This window comes from Panthera pardus, unplaced genomic scaffold (assembly GCF_024362965.1).
Source record: "Panthera pardus isolate Hobbes unplaced genomic scaffold, ASM2436296v1 HiC_scaffold_12, whole genome shotgun sequence".
NCBI classification, from domain to species: Eukaryota; Metazoa; Chordata; class Mammalia; order Carnivora; family Felidae; genus Panthera; species Panthera pardus.
This window is the reverse complement of record NW_026526677.1, coordinates 6,469,818-6,488,197: the sequence shown is the minus strand read 5'-3', so window position 1 is coordinate 6,488,197 and position 18,380 is coordinate 6,469,818. Positions and strand designations below refer to the sequence as shown.

General features: G+C 45.6%; 1 protein-coding gene across 2 annotated transcripts in view; it reads left to right on the top strand.

Moving 5' to 3' along the window:
- PACS1 (phosphofurin acidic cluster sorting protein 1) overlaps nucleotides 1–18,380 on the top strand; it is a 152,502-nt gene that overhangs the window by 121,623 nt on the left and 12,499 nt on the right. For both annotated transcript variants that reach the window (XM_053899430.1, XM_019415045.2), the window contains exons 4-13: nucleotides 276–401; nucleotides 5,871–6,015; nucleotides 6,294–6,385; nucleotides 6,482–6,562; nucleotides 9,701–9,760; nucleotides 10,746–10,906; nucleotides 11,278–11,371; nucleotides 15,813–15,893; nucleotides 17,304–17,419; nucleotides 17,597–17,732. In XM_053899430.1, coding sequence (XP_053755405.1) covers nucleotides 276–401; nucleotides 5,871–6,015; nucleotides 6,294–6,385; nucleotides 6,482–6,562; nucleotides 9,701–9,760; nucleotides 10,746–10,906; nucleotides 11,278–11,371; nucleotides 15,813–15,893; nucleotides 17,304–17,419; nucleotides 17,597–17,732 — 1,092 coding nt within the window. The remainder of the gene's footprint in view (nucleotides 1–275; nucleotides 402–5,870; nucleotides 6,016–6,293; nucleotides 6,386–6,481; nucleotides 6,563–9,700; nucleotides 9,761–10,745; nucleotides 10,907–11,277; nucleotides 11,372–15,812; nucleotides 15,894–17,303; nucleotides 17,420–17,596; nucleotides 17,733–18,380) is intronic.

Below are 18,380 nucleotides of genomic sequence, written 5' to 3'. Positions count from 1 at the left end.
ATATGGAGAAAACATTTGATCACTTGGCAAAGAAAGAGGCAAAGTTCTGAACACGTGTGTACCACAGAGCTACAGAATGGAAATCAGGCACCAAGGAGAATCGAAGCCTCAGCGGCAACTTAATGGTGTCTCCTTCACCCCTGGTTCCCCCCACGCAGCCCCCTTGTACAGACAGGAGATAGTGAAGCACGGAAGGATTGCATATCCTCCAACAGGACCAGAACCCAAGGGCCCAGGAGCTCATTAACGATGCTTGACTCTTTTGTACTTGGCAGTACCCTCATTTCCTGAAGCGAGATGCCAACAAGCTACAGATCATGTTGCAAAGGAGAAAGCGTTACAAGAACCGGACCATCTTGGGCTATAAGACCCTGGCTGTGGGACTTATCAACATGGCAGAGGTGAGGGGGCACAGTCTCCAGTCTTTAAGTCCGAGAGTTTGTGAGGCACACCAGGCCCAGCCAGTTGAGCCTGCTAGCAAATGATTTTGCCAGCCTAATGGCTGGGTGTTTCATTTTATTTTACAACTTAATTCTGTTTTTGGAAATTCAGGATATCCCAAGTAATTGTTCTTTTTTTTTTTTTAATTTTTTTTTTTTTAACGTTTTTATTTATTTTTGAGACAGAGAGAGACAGAGCATGAATGGGGGAGGGGCAGAGAGAGAAGGAGACACAGAATCGGAAGCAGGCTCCAGGCTCTGAGCTGTCAGCACAGAGCCCGATGCGGGGGCTCAAACTCACGGACCGTGAGATCGTGACCTGAGCTGAAGTCGGATGCTTAACCAACTGAGCCACCCAGGCGCCCCAGTAATTGTTCTTTTTATCCCAAGTAATTTCTCCCTCACAAAATGTTTTTCTTTAAGTTTCAAAGAAAATTCAAACTTACAGAAAAATTGTAAGAGTAGTGTAAAGAATGCCCATATACCCTGCACTCAGATTCTTCAGTGCTAACATATTACCACATTTGCCTTATTTTTCTCTCTATATATAAACATTTATGCATATTATTTTCTTTTCTGAACCACTGAGAGTAAGTTGCAGACATGATGCCCTACTACACGTTAATGCCATACTATGTTAATTTCTTAAAAATAAGAATACTCTCCTGTGTAGTCAGCATCATGCCCACCATAAAGGTCAGGACATCAACACGGATATAGGATCATCATCCAGCCCACGGCCCCCGCTCAGATTGTGCCAAGTGTCTCGATAATATCCATTACAGGCCCAGGATTTAATCTGGGATAGTGTTCATTTAATTGTCTTGCCTTTTTAGTCTCCTTCAATTTTCATCAGTCCCTCAGATTTTCCTTGTCTTTCATTCCTTTGACTTTTTTTAAGAGTACAGGCTAGAGGCACCTGGGTGGCTCAGTCAGTTGGGTGTCCGACTTCAGCTCAGGTCATGATCTCACGGCTCGTGACTTTGAGCCTCACGTCAGGCTCTCTGCCATCAGCACAGAGCCCGCTTCAGATCCTCTCTCCCTCTCAATAAATAAACTTAAGGAAGGGAAGGGAAGGGAAGGGAAGGGAAGGGAAGGGAAGGGAAGGAAGGAAGGAAGGAAGGAAGGAAGGAAGGAAGGAAGGAAGAAAAAAAAAAAAAAAGAGTACAGGCTAGTTACCTCGTTGGATGTTCCTCAGTTTGGGTTTGTCTGATGTTTTCTGAAGATTAGATTCAGCTTATGCATTTTTGGCAGAACTACCACAGAAGTAATGCCGTGTTCTTCTTCTTTTTTTTTTTTTTTTTTTTTTTTTTTTATAATTTTTTTTTTTAACATTTATTTATTTTTGAGACAGAGAAAGACAGAGCATGAACGGGGGAGGGGCAGAGAGAGAGAGGGAGACACAGAATCGGAAGCAGGCTCCAGGCTCTGAGCCATCGGCCCAGAGCCGGACGCGGGGCTCGAACCCACGGACTGTGAGATCGTGACCTGAGCTGAAGTCGGACGCTTAACCGACTGAGCCACCCAGGCGCCCCAATGCCGTGTTCTTCTAAGTGCTACACAGGCAATGCTCCACGTCGATTGGTTCCATTTCTGGCGAGGTTAGCTTTTATTGCTTGGTTAAGATGATGTCTGCCAGGATTTCCAACCTAAATTAACACTTTTTTTTGTATTTCCCAATTTAAAACAATATTTTATAGGGAGATGTTTTGAGACAGTGTAACAAACCTTTTTTCTCATCATATCTTCAACTAGTTTTACCATCTATTAGTGATTCTTGCCTGGATCAATTATTACTTTGGTGCTTGCCAGTGAATTTCTAATCCCATCATTCCTGCTGCATATATTAATTCATTTTCTATTGTAAGGCAGAGCTTTCTCTTCTTCCCCATTTATTGATCATTTCACTTATATGTGTTAGTTATGGACCTGTGGATTCCTGTTTGCTTCAGTGGGGTTCAATCTGTTTCTATCTTTTTTTTTTTTCATGCTTAAATTATCTCAGATTTGGCCAGCAGGAACCCCTCCAAGCTAGTCCCTATATCTTTTTTGATATGTGCCATCATTCTTTATACACTTCTTTACTTTCTGGTACAAAATAGCATCTTGTACTTTCCCTGACCCAGCCTTGGAGTGAACTGATTCTCCGAAGAGTCCTGGTTCCTTTTGGCGGAGAATAGTATTTAGAAACCATTGGTTTCTAAATGGGTTCCATGACTATTAAGAGTTATTTTCCCAGCTGGAGTGTCATTGCTTCTACTCCTCCTGAACAGACAGAGCTAGGAAATGTATCTGCATATGTGCTTATGCTCTCATACACACATACATACACACCACACGCATGTCATACCTGTTTCCCTGTCTGTCTGTCTGTCTGTCTGATCATGAGCTCACACATTCCAATCAATTCTAACCCAACACCATTGGTCTTATGCTTGCCTTTCCCCTGTCCATTGTTCTGATTCCCTCCTCCAGCAGGATGAAAGCAGGCTCCCATTATCTTCAATATGTTTGCTCATTTGTGTAGTTCCCTTATGTGCCAGATAAATCCTCTTAACCCTGACAAAGGGGAAAAAAAGGGGGCCACAAATAAGTTTTATTTTTTTATTATTTATTTTAAACCGAAGCAATGCTTTATTGCAACGACAAAGCACCAATTCAGTAAGGCATTGACACATGGAGATTCGAACAAATGTCTCTGAACAGAGATGTAGCAAGACTGCTTTTTCAAGTTCTTAAAAACAGGTTCTCAAATCAAAAATGAAAGCATCGGAGCAATCAAAAAAATAATACACCATCATGAAGAATATATATTCATAAATACTTATACTAGTAACAAGGTTTTTGGCTCTATAACTTTTGGCAAATTCCTTCAGAAAAAAATTAGTGTAGATACCAACCACAAAGTGAAAAAGTGTTTTCTTCCGTGGAAACAAAGAGCCAATGTGAAAGTAAATCTATACAGAAAATACCATTATCCCCGGTGAAAAAAGCTGAATATGGATGGATATCTCCAAGACACAACAGATTTTCTCTTTTCAGAGGTTCCACCTGTAGGGGCCATGAAGCATGTTCATTTCAAACATCACAGTATAGCCCAGCAAAACCTTGGGGCGCCTGGGTGGCTCCGTCGGTTGAGCGTCCGACTTCAGCTCAGGTCATGATCTCGCGGTTCGTGAGTTCAAGCCCCGCATCGGGCTCGGTGCTGACAGCTCAGAGCCTGGAGCCTGTTTCAGATTCTGTGTCTCCCTCTCTCTCTCCGACCCTCCCCCACTCCTGCTCTGTCTCTCTCTGTCTCTCAAAAATAAATAAATGTTAAAAAGAACTTTAAAAAAAAAAAACCTAGGTCAAGTGGAGGAGCCTCTATAAAAAGTAGTGTCAACAATTCCATCCAAATAATACAAGCTCTAAGGAGAAGAGGAATTCAAGGGAGACAGCAGTCTCTCTTTTTCCCCTTTTCCAAGTTTTCTTGTTTTTAATCTCCCTACATCTGAAACCAAAAGATCATTCAATTCAATCCTTTTTCAAAGATTTTGGAAAAGCAGTCTGTGAAGAAAATCCCTTTAGTGGGGAGGGAGGTCCAGTCATGTCAAAGATGACTCGCTTTGACAAGCTCTACAAGGAAAACCATCCTGTCCACAAGTTATCCTTGTTCCTCCTGGTTGAATTCAGGTCAGCTGATGGATTGCCTAGTTCGCCCAAGACATTTCATTTGACTGAAATTCTTCACATCTACACATGTATGTATTCTGTTTACAAAGTTTCATCACATGAGGGGTGCCTGGGTGGCTCAGTCAGTTGAGCGTCCAACTCTTGATTTCAGCTCAGGTCAGATCCCGGGGTCGTGGGATCAAGGCCCGCATCAGTCTCCTCACTGAGCATGGAGCCTGTTTGAGATTCTTGCTCTCTCTCTCTCTCTGTCCCTCTACCCCACTCACGCTCTATCTAAAAAATAAACAAATTTTTTTTTTTAAGTTTTATCACATGAAACTAAATTATGTCAGTATGTTTTTTGAGGTCTAAGACCCCAGTTTGTACTATGAAGAGTTGTTCTTTAAATGCTTTGTCAGCAGAGGTTTTACATGATACTGGTAGATTTTCTGGTTTATTTGTTTTTTAATTTTTTTTTTAACGTTTATTTATTTTTGAGAGAGAGAGAGACAGAGCATTAATGGGGGAGGGTCAGAGAGAGAAGACACAGAATCTGAAACAGGCTCCAGGCTCTGAGCTGTCGGCACAGAGCCCGACGCGGGGCTCGAACTCACGGACCGCAAGATCATGACCTGAGCCGAAGTTGGACGCTCAACCAACTGAGCCACCCAGGCACCCCGATACTGGTAGATTTTGAGAGCAGGCCCCCCTTTTAAAAACTGAAGTCCTATCAGTACATCATTTCTTGTCATCAGTAGCAGGGATTTTCCATCAATTTCCTGTTCCCAGAAAGCACTAGTTTGCTCCTCAAATCCTGCTGTTTAGAAATAGTTGACGACGTGCATGACGTCAGGATCTAGTGGCCTCCCATTCTTCCATTCTCATGAAACACCCTGCATGGCTGGCATGGAGAGGTCTTCCCCCTGTGCAGAGCTCTGCGGCTGCCATGCTCCCAGCTCCTGTGGAGCTGGCCCACAGTCAGTTTTAAAACTTAGGTCTGGGGCGTCTGGGTGACTCCGTCAGTTAAACCCCCAGCCCTTGGTTTCAGCTCATGTCATGATCTCACAGTTGATGAGTTCGAGCCCCACATCAGGCTCTGTACTGATGGTATGAAGCCTGCTTGGGATTCTTTCTCTCTCTCTCTCTCCCTCTCTCTCTGCCCCTCCCCTGCTCACTCACTCTTTCTCTCTCTCAAAATAAATAAATAAACTTAAAAAAAAAAACAAAAACTTATGTCTGTGCTTTAGTACATTAAATAGGAAAGTTTCTGTGACCTTAATAAATAGAATATATGAGATCGTGGCAGCCCATCTATCTTTCCTCTTCAGGTTTTGAATCAGTATGAGGGACTATGGGGAGTGAAGTATTATGGATGCCATATTTCCCCACCTGTGTTTTCTCAGGTACTATAGATCGTTTTTCCCATTGCCAGACACAGGTGATCACCATCTGCAGGCTGTCCCCAGCCTGGAGAACTAGTTCTCTGTCGAGGACTAAAACTAAAATGTAGTCCCAGAGATTAGCCATCATTTTCAGGCTCGAGCCTCGATTTTCTTTTAAGCACAAGGCCTGACCAGTGACTGGCACTTCTGGAGATAATTTTCAAGTAGGAGTTTGAAGGCAATGGCAGAAAAGTAGGCCTGGATTTGAAAGATAGTGAGAAAGAAAATGTATTAGCAGAATGTCATTCCCATCGGCTTGCACATCCATTTGGATTTATCAAAATGGACAACTCACCTCCCCTAGTAAGGCATTTGCATTACTGCCCTGTGGTCTCAGGTGATGCAGCACCCTAATGAAGGCGCTCTGGTGCTTGGCCTGCACAGTAACGTGAAGGATGTCTCTGTGCCTGTGGCAGAAATAAAGATCTACTCTCTGTCCAGCCAGCCCATTGACCATGAAGGAATCAAATCCAAGCTGTCTGGTAAGATGTATGTGGTATCTGGAGGCCCTGTGGGTCAAGAACAAGCCCATCACCTGTTCCCCATCCTGGGAAAGCTGAACTTGATGGGGCCTAAAATGTTCTTGTGAAAGAGAAGTTTAGAGATCCCTCAAAATAAAACATGGCTTACCATGGCTGTGGCCCTCGCCTCTCCCCCAGACCTATTTCCGCCCGACGAGAGCCCTGATTCCAGCCAACCAAATTCTCTTAGGCCAGATCTTCACACTTCAAGGTTGTCTTACTAAGGTGTCTCTTTCCAGATCGTTCTCCTGATATTGACAATTATTCTGAGGAAGAGGAGGAAAGTTTCTCATCAGAACAGGAAGGCAGTGATGATCCGTTGCACGGGCAGGTAACTTTCCACAGCCCCTCACGTGTAGTGTCTTGAGAAATAATTCCAGACCCTCCTGGGGTTCCCTAACTTCATTCCATGCCTTTACCCACTTAGGACCTGTTTTATGAAGATGAGGATCTACGGAAAGTAAAGAAGACCCGGAGGAAACTAACCTCAACCTCTGCCATCACAAGGGTGAGCCTCGAACGTCTGGGGAATGTTTACCTGAGATTTTCAATTTGGAGGTAGGATGAGAGTGCTATACTGAAACCTCCTGGAGTCTTTTTAAAAATCTGCACATGGCCGTTCCCTGAAGGTTCTGGTATACCCCTCTATCTCCTCCTCCTCCTCCCCCACCCCCACCCCACCCCCACCACTACCTAATTAAAAGTCACTGTTGTAGAGAAGCAGTGTTACTTATGGGAGTGTGTTATATTTTTCAGGTTATGTCAGGATAGAAAATAGGTTGAGAAACCCTGTTTTAGACTTTAGAGCAGAAAATGCTTTATCGAGAAGCAGAACACCTCAGACACCCCATGTTCCCTCTCAAGGAGGTTACTTCAAAGTATGTCCTGCCTACCACATAGACAGACCCAGTCTTCTCTAGGGGTATCAAATTTTTAATCATTTTAACCCAGAAATAATAAGCTAGTGCTTAGAACTGTAAGCAATTGGTAAGGTCTAATTCCATTGGATATAGTTGGAGAGATACAGACATATAGATATAGATACAGATATTCTCTCTCTCTCTCTCTCTCTCTCTCTCTCTCACACACACACACACACACACACACACACAGGATATATATACATTGGATATATTTGGATCCTTAATGGATCCATAACCTTAGAGGCCAAATGCCTTTGAATTGTGTCTCCTACATAAGATTCCTCAAGAGTCACTATTTTGGTGAAATTAAGAGTCCTGGACTGAGACACTTAATACCTGGATTTCTAGGTTAACCTTGGTGGGTTTTTTTTTTTTAATTTAATTTAATTTCCAGTATAGTTAACGTACTGTTATATTAGTTTCAGGTGTACAGCATGGTGATTCAGCAATTCTCTAAATTACTCAGAGTTCATCATGATAAGTGTACTCTTAATCCCCTTCCCCTATTTCAGCCATCCCCCACCCACCTTCCCACTGGTAACCAGCAGTTTGTTCTATAGCTATAGTTAAGAGTCTGTTTCTTGGTCTAAGTTAACTTTGACTGATTCTGGAGTTCCTGTGCTAAAGTGTGGGAGAGTCAAAGTGCTAGAAACTCAGTTTCATTTTTCCTGACACATCCTGATTCTCTAGTACAGAGCTAGCCTAGGGACCCCAAGAACAGAGATTCCTGTCACCTTCAGGAATGAACTAAATGTAGGCCAGACCTTCCAGATGTGTTGTATCTAAACCTGGCATTCACCATGAAACAACACTGTCCTCTCCATGCCTCCTGAGGTATCATTGGGCTTAAGTGTAAATTCCCAAGACTATGGTCTTGATTTCCCCCGTTGAATAATGACTAGAGAGTGTGAGAACTGCTTCATTATCCTCAGGTGTCTAATCCTTGATTGGCACTCCAAAATGACCTGGATAAGGCATGTCCCCAGAGCCTTAGACATCTTGTATCGTTGTACTCACAATGGGAAGAGACTGGAGGATCACTCTGTGTTGTAGCTCCTTCTGTTAAGTTTTTCTTTTTCCTGCTCTGTAACCAAAGAGAGGTCCTACTTTCTTCCCATAGGATGCCTCCTGGAGCTTTATAAATCCCCTCTCCCTGTGGTCTCCTATGAACCAGCTTTACCCTGTTATATGACCAGAGTTCAGTGCTCCTATTAATATCCTCTACCTCAAGGGTTGTTCTTTGTTTTTATTTTTTTTTATTTTATTTTTTTTAGCTCCAGGCACTTTCTAGTCAGATTACCAGAGACTTAGTAACAGTTCTTTAGTTTCTGTCTCCTTTTGTACACATGCATTCTTCTCTCCCTACCAAGAATACTTTGTTCTAGACACACTAATTGACTTGCTGTTTGTTTGTTTTTTCTCCGCTGTGGATGCCCCTTCTACCTTTGGAGCCCCTGCTTTTTCTTGAAGGCCTGGCTCAGCCTTGCTTGCAAGTTAGTCTCTTCCGTCTCCAGATGGCAAGTCTATCATTCAGTCAGGAAGTACTTAAGACCCCAAGCTCATCACTGTGCCTGGAGTTTGAGACATTGAGATAAGAAAGGGCTCGTCCATACCATCAAGGAGGTCACAGTGTCTAGACACAAACGACGTCTAAACAAGTGGCTGCGACATAGTAGAGTAGGGGCTAGAAGTTAGAGTTTGGTGTAAGGGACAGTGATGGCACTAAGGGGAAAGTGACCGACTCTGAGCAGAAGTGCCAAGAGAGCTTCACAGACCGGATGCAGAGAGATGGGTTTCTAAGGATAAACAGAGATTCGCCAAGTGGATTGGGGGAGAATGTTTAGTCAGGGCAGAAGGTACCGTGTGTAAAGGCCCAAAGGGGTACAGCAGCATGCCATTCCTTACAGAACTATAAGCAGTTTCCACTTGAATGCTGGTGTGGGGTGTTGGTTGGTGATGTGAGGCTAGAGACCGGCAGAGCAGCCTTCAGACACACATGGGCCCGATGCTGCAGCTCGTTCCCTGGGCACTGGGGACCAATGAAGACCTCTAATTTGGGGAGAGTAACATTAGATTTGCATTTGTGATAATCACTATGGACTCTGGAGAGAACAAGACTGGAAACTGGCCGGGAGCGTGAGGGTTGGGGGAGTGTCGGTCAAAGGCCATTGCGGTGATCCCACAGAGTTGTGGGGAGAAAAAGGCCTGGAGGAAAGCAGTAGTATTACAGATGAAAAAGAGCATAGGAGTTAGTGAACACTCGGCTCTGAGGAGAAAGGGGAGGGGAGAGACTCGAGGTTCAGACTCCTACAATCAGTGGGGGATAATGGTACCCTGGATAGGAACACAGGGAGAAGGTGATGAATTCTTGGAAATGCTGGGTTTGAGGTGCCTGTATGTGCAGGTGGAAATCACCAAGCAGCACCATGGATCTGAAGGACTGGAGAAATGGATGAGCTGGAGATGTGTGGGTGGTGGAGGGCCCTAGGGAGAGATGAGCCCTCCTTCCATCTATGCCCACAGCCCTGGGAACTGCCCCAGCATTAAATGCTCATGCCTGCTTCCCTGGTGGGTTTTATGTGCCAGAGGGGAGAAACTCTTCCCGTCTTCGTGTCCTCCCACAGCTCTTTACAAAAGTGGGCTCTGGATCACTCTGTTGACTTCACTTGATCAGTCCACAAATGGGTATTGTTTGAGAATTATTGTGCAATTTGTCCCTACAGCAACCTAACATCAAACAGAAGTTTGTGGCCCTCCTGAAGCGGTTTAAAGTTTCAGATGAGGTACGACCCCTTACTCCCGAGGTTGATGGTGAGTAGAAGAATCCCCTGAGTTTCACCGTCGTTCCTGGGGTGTGCTCTTTCCTGCCACTAGGAGTCAGGATTGCAGGACCCCCAAGTGAGAACATAGCTAAAGAAGGGCTTTAAGCTACTTGAAAAGAGAAAGGAAAGCTTTCCATGTAGCACCCAAAGTTTCACGGTACCTGGAAGCAAGGGTAACATGGTTATACTCAACTGTTGTTTAATACCACGCCTCTGCTACGGGGTGCCAGTAACAAATCTAGTTGTTGTTGTTGAATTTTCCCTCCTATTGGACGGGGAACATTGTGAGCAACAGCCTGTGAGGTAGGGGCGTCCTCAGTGGTCAGCCCTAGTTTGTGGGATTGAGCCCCACGTTGGGCTCTGCACTGTCAGTGTAGGAGCCTGCTCGGGATTCTCTATCTGCCCCTCCCCCACTTATGTTTGCACTCTCTCTCTCAAAATAAATAAATAAACTTAAAATAAAAACTAGAGATGCCGTGTCCTCCCTGGGCTCTGACCGGCCTGGTGCCAGTTTTCACAGGCTTCTCTTCTGAATGGACTGGAAAGAGATGGAGAAGAAAATTGTCGAGAGGTGCCTTTGTCCTTCTGTGGGCTCCTGGAAAATGGAACCGGCCTGCACAGAGTCATAGTCCTCTGGGTTTTCTTGTGCCCATGCTTTGGCAGAAGTACATTAGCACTTGTACTTTTCTTCTCATGCCAGGCCCATAGTGTGGAGTGGTAGGGAGGCACTGAAAGGGAAAGGTGGCCTCACCACATCCCTGCTCTCAGGATTAGATCACAGAAAGGACACTAAGATTACCCCAATGCATGTGAAGCTATGGCATTGCCCCTTAAGGACGACTAGTTAAGGAGGCCAGTTGGTACCTGTCCAGGAGGAAAGAGTTCTACATCTACCATAGTTGTTAATAGAGGTAACCCCAAACTCAAAGCTTTTTGTCCCCCACAGGTAGGCTTCGGGCTGGAACACGTATCCCGAGAGCAGATACGAGAGGTGGAAGAGGACTTGGATGAACTGTATGATAGTCTGGAGATGTACAATCCCAGCGACAGTGGCCCTGAAATGGAAGAGACGGAGAGCATCCTTAGCACTCCAAAGCCCAAGCTCAAGTGAGGCCCAGACCTCTTCTATCGAATTGTCTCCCTGCATGTCTCCTTCCTAAGCCAGCACAGTCTCCTAGGCCCCCTCCCTCACTTCCCCTCCATTACCAGGGAGTTTGGCTCCTCACCCTGTTGAACCTCCAGCTGTCTGGATAAGGATCACTGTTTTTGCCTCTAGCCGGCAAAAGTCCTGATAGGACTTTCCTGAAGTCCTTTGGTCCAGGCCCTCCTTGTCCACTCTGCTGTGTCCTTCCTCAGCGGGCATCCTTCGAGCCCGGGTTGTTGATCTTTCTTGAACACTGCATCGCTACCCAACCTTCCACGGGCTGCTGCTCCGGGCCCCGGTGGCCACTGACCCTGGCTGTGCTTCTTTGCCGCAGGCCCTTCTTTGAGGGGATGTCGCAGTCCAGCTCACAGACGGAGATTGGCAGCCTCAACAGCAAGGGTAGCCTCGGCAAAGACACCACCAGCCCTGTGAGCAAGACCGACGGATATGGGGGTTGGGGAGAGGGACCAGGGCAGTGTTGGGGCTTAACACTCTGAGCACTCTGCTCTTGGCTCGTTTTGTGACCTTAGAAGAGCAGTCTTATCTTGTGTTGACCTTGGGTGTCCTCATCAGAGTCCTGGCTGGGAGCCTGGTTCTTTGTGGGCATTGCTGTGGCTGTTTGGGTGTTCTTTTTTGGTCAGTTCCTACCACGACTTGGAGCCTTCCTTCCCAGAACACACAGCGCCTCAGATTTCTCCCTCGACATCTGTAACATGGTAGCTGGGAGTGTGGCATCCTGCCAATGTTAAGCAGCTCTGCTTTCCAGCCTAGGTAAAGAACGTAAAGAGGCAGGAAGCCCACCTACATAGGCTTTATTCCTAGGGGGGGGGCAGTGCCCTCAAAGAATTAGGAATTTAGCGGGTAGATTTCCATTTTGCCTGATGACCGAAAGGAAAAAGTTTCTGTCTGCTGTAGCACCACGGGAGGCCAGCATCACCCTGGACCATGCTCTGTTCCTACTTGGGAAGGCTCCCCTAGCAGTGGATCAGGGGTTGGAGCCTGGGTTGATGCTGTATCTACCTCAGGCCCTACGAAGCTGTTCTCATTTACAGCTAAAGGGAAGATGTTGTGCATGATTTTAGTGTCGTTTACGGTGTGCTGTTGCAAGCCCAGTGTCTTTTCTTTAGATCTAAGAAACTGAGTCCTTTAAGTTCTGTTCGCTCCACTTCAACAGAGGGCATACAAAACTCACCTTGTGAATAGGTATTAATTGTGAGGAAATGACATGTGAGGTACTCCATCCCCTGAAAAGTACTCTGTCTGTGGAAGGGCTGCCATCCGTCCCAGGGGTCTGCAGACCCTGTGGCAGCTCATGGGTCAGCTCTTGGGCTGCCTTACTGCTTGCTGCCACCAGGTGGGGCTGTCTCCCACCTCATCCCTCTTCCCAGCGAAGGCACAGCCGGCCGGCACTGTCTGGCCCTAGAACAGTGGCAGCAGGTGGCATTACTGAAGAAATGTGGGGTGGAAAACTGCAGCCCACAAGGAGAATCCCTCCACAGAGAAGCCTCTGGCATGCCATTTGAAGACCTTGCACTCTGATCTGGAGCTGAGGAGGCCTCACCTTACTATTTATGTGGCTTGTAGCTGCTCTCCCTCATGGGCTTTCTAAACGGCCCTCCTGAATGGTCAGTGTCCACATAGACAGATCATTGGCCACTACAGCCAGATTCCATCTCAAATATAAATACAAGGGATGACCCTCCTAGAGAGAAAACCGGCACCTGGCCAAAGGAGAACTGTTTCATAGTGTCCTAGGAATGCGGAACAAGGAATACTGTAACAAAATGCAATTATTAACTGAGATAATGCCCCCCAAACACTAAGCATAACACCTAACATATAATGAATTCTCAATAAATGGTAGGGATTGTTGTTATCACATCAATACATTATTTTATACTAATGAAGGTGTTTCTTGGTGGATAGAACTTGTCTGTAAGTTCTACTTCAGTCCCAGTTGTTTGGCTAACACAGTTTAGAGAGAAGAACCACTGATCCTCTGAGCCTCAGGTGCCTTAGAGTTAGCATAGCAGCCCAGTTAGCTCAAAAGTCAACTGAGTATCAGTCTTTACAATATGATGGCCCAAGGGCCCTTATCTAAGCAGAACTTTTCTCTGGGCAGGGGGGGACTGAAGTTGAGAGCATGTGTTCTGGAGTCAGACCTCTGAGTTTGAATCTTGACTCCATCATTCCACTGACTGTGTGATCTGGGGCAGTTGCCAGGCCTTGGTTTCCTCGTCTACAGAGTACCTGCAAAAGGCACATGCCTTGTGGGGCAGTGTGAAGATACCATGAGAGAATGCGGGTAAATCCTCTGGCATGTGCTCGCTGGATAGATGTATTGGCTTACCACATGGGAAATACGCAGTAAAAGCAGTAAACGGAGGCTGCTGTTGCTGTTCTTATTATAGTCTCAGAACCATTTCGGTTCTGGTCTCCTGAAATTGTTAGAATGTCGATGTCTTTTTAGTGAGTCCTTCAAACTCTGGCTCTGTTGGCCAGATTTCAAACTTGCTTTGCTGATTCTCTGTGATATTTCTGTTTTGAAGAGCCCCATATGTCTTGATGTGGATGTAGAACTCTGGGATCCTTTAGTATGAAAGGCACTTGGGGAAATACATAGCAAGGCCATGCTTTTACAGGGAAGCTCCAAATATAGAAGGAAAAAAAATACTGAGATCACGCATATATAGGCAGGTATGCACATGCTGCCCAACTTTTATCCTCTCTTTCTGATTTCCTAGCATTGTTATTTGTTTTTCTTAATCTTCTTTTTTGTTCCCCAGTTTCAGAGGATTCAGTGTATCACTAAAACCAGAAGGAATTTCTGCTGATACAAATTATTACAGTTGTTAGCTTTCCCAGGACTTGAGTACACAGTAGCAGCAGAATTTGGTTTTCCAGGCTAATAACAAGAGACCCTGACAGTGCTTCAGTCAGGGAGGTCGAGAGATACAGCCTTTCAGCCGAGACTTCCTGCTGCTAAAAGTTGCTATTTCCATTGCACTGTAAATAACGGTGTTAGAGACTAGTACTTCATACAAATGAGAGCCTAGATACTACCCCACTCTGCCCCCCTCACAGGAGCATGTACCCTCCCTGTAGCACCGGCATTGCCCCATGGGCACAGTACTGTGGACTGGTGGCATCTGCCTCCAGTCCTACCCAATTAGACACAGCTGCTGCACGGCTGTGTTCCAGGGTTCTGGGGTGAGAAAAGCCCTTCATATTTATAGGAGCAAAAACAGAAATTTGGAGAATTGGGAGTTTGCTCCTAGTGGGACTGCTTGGAACATCTAGAAGAGTCCGTGAATAGCCAGCAGGTTCCCTTTAACCCCAGGCCAAGTGAAGGTTGTTGCAGCTTCACCATGGAAACAATTCTGTACTTGTCCCAGGGCTTGACATGCTACTTTAAAACCCTTCAGCAGAATGGTGTTATTGCCCCAGTTCATTCTCTTTAAATGTGTTTAATTCATTTGTGATACTGAAATCCAAAACTGAGTGAAATCATCTTTAGTCTTAAATCTAACCAGGACTTTCCCATGATTCTGGACTCTGTTAACATTGGTTCTTCATATAGACAATGTAATGAACTAGCTTGCAATCTGAGGCAAACTATCATGTTTGGCTCTGAGCCAAACCATCTCAAGATTTGGGGTCACAAGGTCTAGTTAAAGTATGTTGGTTAGTCTTGCAGATGGTTTAGGGCAGTGCCTCCCAACCAGGGGTGGTTTTTGCCTCCTTCTCAAGGAACATTTGGCGCTGGCAACGACCAGAGACAGTTTTGATTGTCACAACTTGAGGGGTTGGGGGTGTTGCTGCTGGCACTTAGTGGGTAGAGGCCAGGGATGCTGTTTAACATCCTGCTATGCACAGGACACATCCCCCACAACAAAGAAGGGTCTGGCCAAGATGTCAGCAGGGCTGAGGTAGAGAAACCATATGGTGTAGATAGAATATGACACAGGGCCTACATCTGCTATAGTTGTTCATTAGTTTTCCAGGTACCCCCTTGAATTTATAAGCCCAGTGTTTCTCAGTACTATTTAATTTACTCAGAGGAAGGAATTTGAGTGATTGGGAGGAGGTAGGATATCTTTGATCTTTCCTGACTCTCTGGTTTCCAGAAAGATTCACTAAGGCCAGTACCTTCCCTACATCTAAGACCCACAACAACGCTCAAACTCTTGTGACTTTTACGTAGACATCTGCACAGCCAGAAACAATGTTAGCAAATACGAAAAATATAGTTCTATGTGTCAGTTATTTACAAAGTAAATTTTTAACGTTTATGAAAAACGCTAATAAGAGTTGGGGACAGAGGGAGAATTAATTCACACCTAAATGGCGTAGCATTGGGCGTGTTTTGCTTAGTATATTCATTTATCTTGAGGGGTCTGTAGATGTTTCTACCAAGCAAAATAAATTTGGCTACCATGGATGTCTTTAGTCTCAAAGTCAAAGACCTGAACTGTAAGATTTTCCTTCCCAGCAACTTCTGAGAAGCAGAAGAGGCCCCGGATGTCCTCCGAAGGCATTTACTGTCCCCAGAGTTAGAGGCCTTGCGGGGCCCATACAAAGTCATCTAAACGCTGATCTTCTCTTCCCTGTGACATCTTGTGAGAGTCCGAGAGATGAGAGTTGCTGGGCTCTGAGTTGCACTGTGCTACTGATTTAATGACGACAGAATAGCTGATCCTTCTGACACTTAGTTTTCACCAAACACACTTCTTAGAAGATGGAAATTCCAAAGATTTTGATGAGATCTTCAAATTAAGTGGAAGCATTTTAAGCTTCCGAGGGACCAAGAGAACCAGTTAGAATGGTAGTTATTTGGATGGTGATGACTAATTATTCTAATTTTTGCAGATGGAATTGGCTGCTCTAGAAAAAGTCAAATCTGCTTGGATTAAAAATCAAGATGACAGCTTGACTGAAACAGACACTCTGGTATGTGCAGCTCAGTCTCCTGTGTAACTTAGTTTTTGTGCCTTTAGAAATAAAGCCAAAAGACCTTCAAGACCTCCCTGGGAATTTTGCCTACGACTGTGGACTTGTGAATGTTCTGTGTTCTCTTTCTCCTGGAATCCTTACCCATGGAATATAACCTACCCTGGAGACCAGGTCATTCCCCAAATTAGCAAACCAGAAATGTCCCCATTCTGCTCTTTTATTAGATCTGATTAAATGCTAATTTGGATAATTTCTCACTATCTGTCATCCTTATTTACTTCTGCGAGATGACAACCAGTATCTTCCCCTGAAAAACCATCCCTTCCTCCAGAGTTGCTTTTAGTGTGAGCAGGCAGCCTACACGTTAAATCTCCAAGTGATTATTGGTCAAGTCCTTCCCCTAAGAGACTGGAGCTGCCCAGGAGGGCGAGCCAAGCCCTAGAGAAATGGAACGTATCGCTTGGAGTGCCCAATTTATACACTGGCTCCACACATACTTACTGGGTAACTACACGTGCTAAGCACTAAAGATGCGAAGGTGAGAACACCAAGGCCTCTGCCATCAAGACACCACCCTCCAGGAGGAGAGCCAAGCTCTGCACACCTGAGGTTCTGGGGAGGCTCAGGGAAGGACAAGTGATTCTGACTGGAGGGGGACATCTGAGCTGGGCCTCTCAGAATAGACTGAAGTTCTTCCAGTGGGACCGGAGGCTGGACACAGTGGGTGGGAGGGAGCAGAGAACTTTACCAGGTACCACTGGGGGGTGTGCTAGGCATTAGCCTCACAGTGAGACCTGGTAGTTGACGGAGTCCAGGGAAGAATTATCTTAGGCTTCTGTTTCCTATAGTAAATAATGCTACATCAAAGATCCGGTGAATAACCAAACATTAGACTTGATGCAAGGTTAATTTAAAGCTTACTAGACACTTGCACTTCATAGTTCACCAATAATCTGAAAACCCAGCTTCCACTCTGGCCCGACTGTGGTCTATACTGCAGTGGTCATTTCAAAATGAAATTCCAAGAAACAGAGAGGGGAGGGGGAGAGGGAGGGAGGAAAGGAGGAAGGGAAGGAAGGGAAGAAAAAGAAATTCTAATCATGTCATGTCACGATCAAAATTCTCCTCCCCACCTAAAGAAGCCAGATCATCAGCCCAGGTTTGTGTGTTGACAAATAATAGTTCGTAAATGCAGAGGACAGATCGAGTAGCAAGAGACAGTACCCAGCAGAGTGGGTACACTCCATTAAATTAAACAGTAAACTTCCTCATTGGAGAGATAGGTGCAGAACCACGTGCTTCTAGGAAAAGAGAGCGAGAGACGGACCCTCGTGGTGAGACTCTCCAGGCTCCTGGGTGGTCACTGAGGGGGAAGTAACCCTCGCTGTTTCCTTTCCTCCCTGGCAGGAAATTACTGACCAGGACATGTTTGGAGATATGAGCACAAGTCTGGTTGTGCCAGAGAAGGTCAAAACTCCCATGAAGTCCAGCAAAACAGATCTCCAAGGTTCTGCTTCTCCCAGGTACTCGAGATTGGAAGAAAATCCTAAAACAGGGAGGGTAGAATTAAGGAAACCAAGCAGATGGTGTGAGGCTTGTGACCATAGTTAGCATAGGCTCATGGGCGGGGGAAGAGTGGCTGATAATGGCTTTGGGGTCACGGGGGCTATTTAACTACCTCCTTTCCACATCTCTGGCAGCAAAGTGGATGGGGTACACACGCCCCGGCAGAAGCGGAGCACACCCCTGAAGGAGCGGCAGCTCTCCAAGCCCCTGAGTGAGAGAACCAACAGCTCCGACAGTGAGAGGTCCCCCGACTTGGGCCACAGCACGCAGGTACCCCCTCCCTCTCAAGGCCAGGGCCCTCTGAGCATCCCTAGACCTTGGCTTCTGTTCTGTCATCTTCCTTGGGCAGTTAGGTAGAGAGAAAAGAGGGAATACTGTGGAATGTTCTGAATAAAAGTCTTGAAGACAGATCTAAATCAGAGAAGTCTAACATATGTGTTACTTACTACCAGTGCGGAATTGGCTTCGGTGCTGATCTGCAGGGAGCGGAGGAGGGAGCAGGAAATGCCAGCATTGTCACAGCCTGCCATCACCCCCAAGTGGCAGTTCCACACCTGATTTGTTCTGCCTCCATCAGACCTCAGTCTAGAGATTGTGTGGTGAATCAGTTATTCTAGAGGACAGCAGCCGTCAATATCTCATTGGACATCACCCACCTGGACTCAGATACCCTTCGTACTACTATGGGCCAGTTAATGTGATTTCAAGCTGGCAAATCAACAATATTAAAATATTTTGATTAAAAGACCCAAGAGTAGGCTGGAATAGAAGCAGAAGAAACCAGACCTCAGGAATTATTTTCTCTTTCTGAAGGCCAGTGGTATCGGGGCTTGGGGAAGGAACCTTTCTAAACTGGCACCTCACACAACTACACTTCCTCCAGAGCTAACAGCAAGCCTGTTCGCTTACCTGATAAAT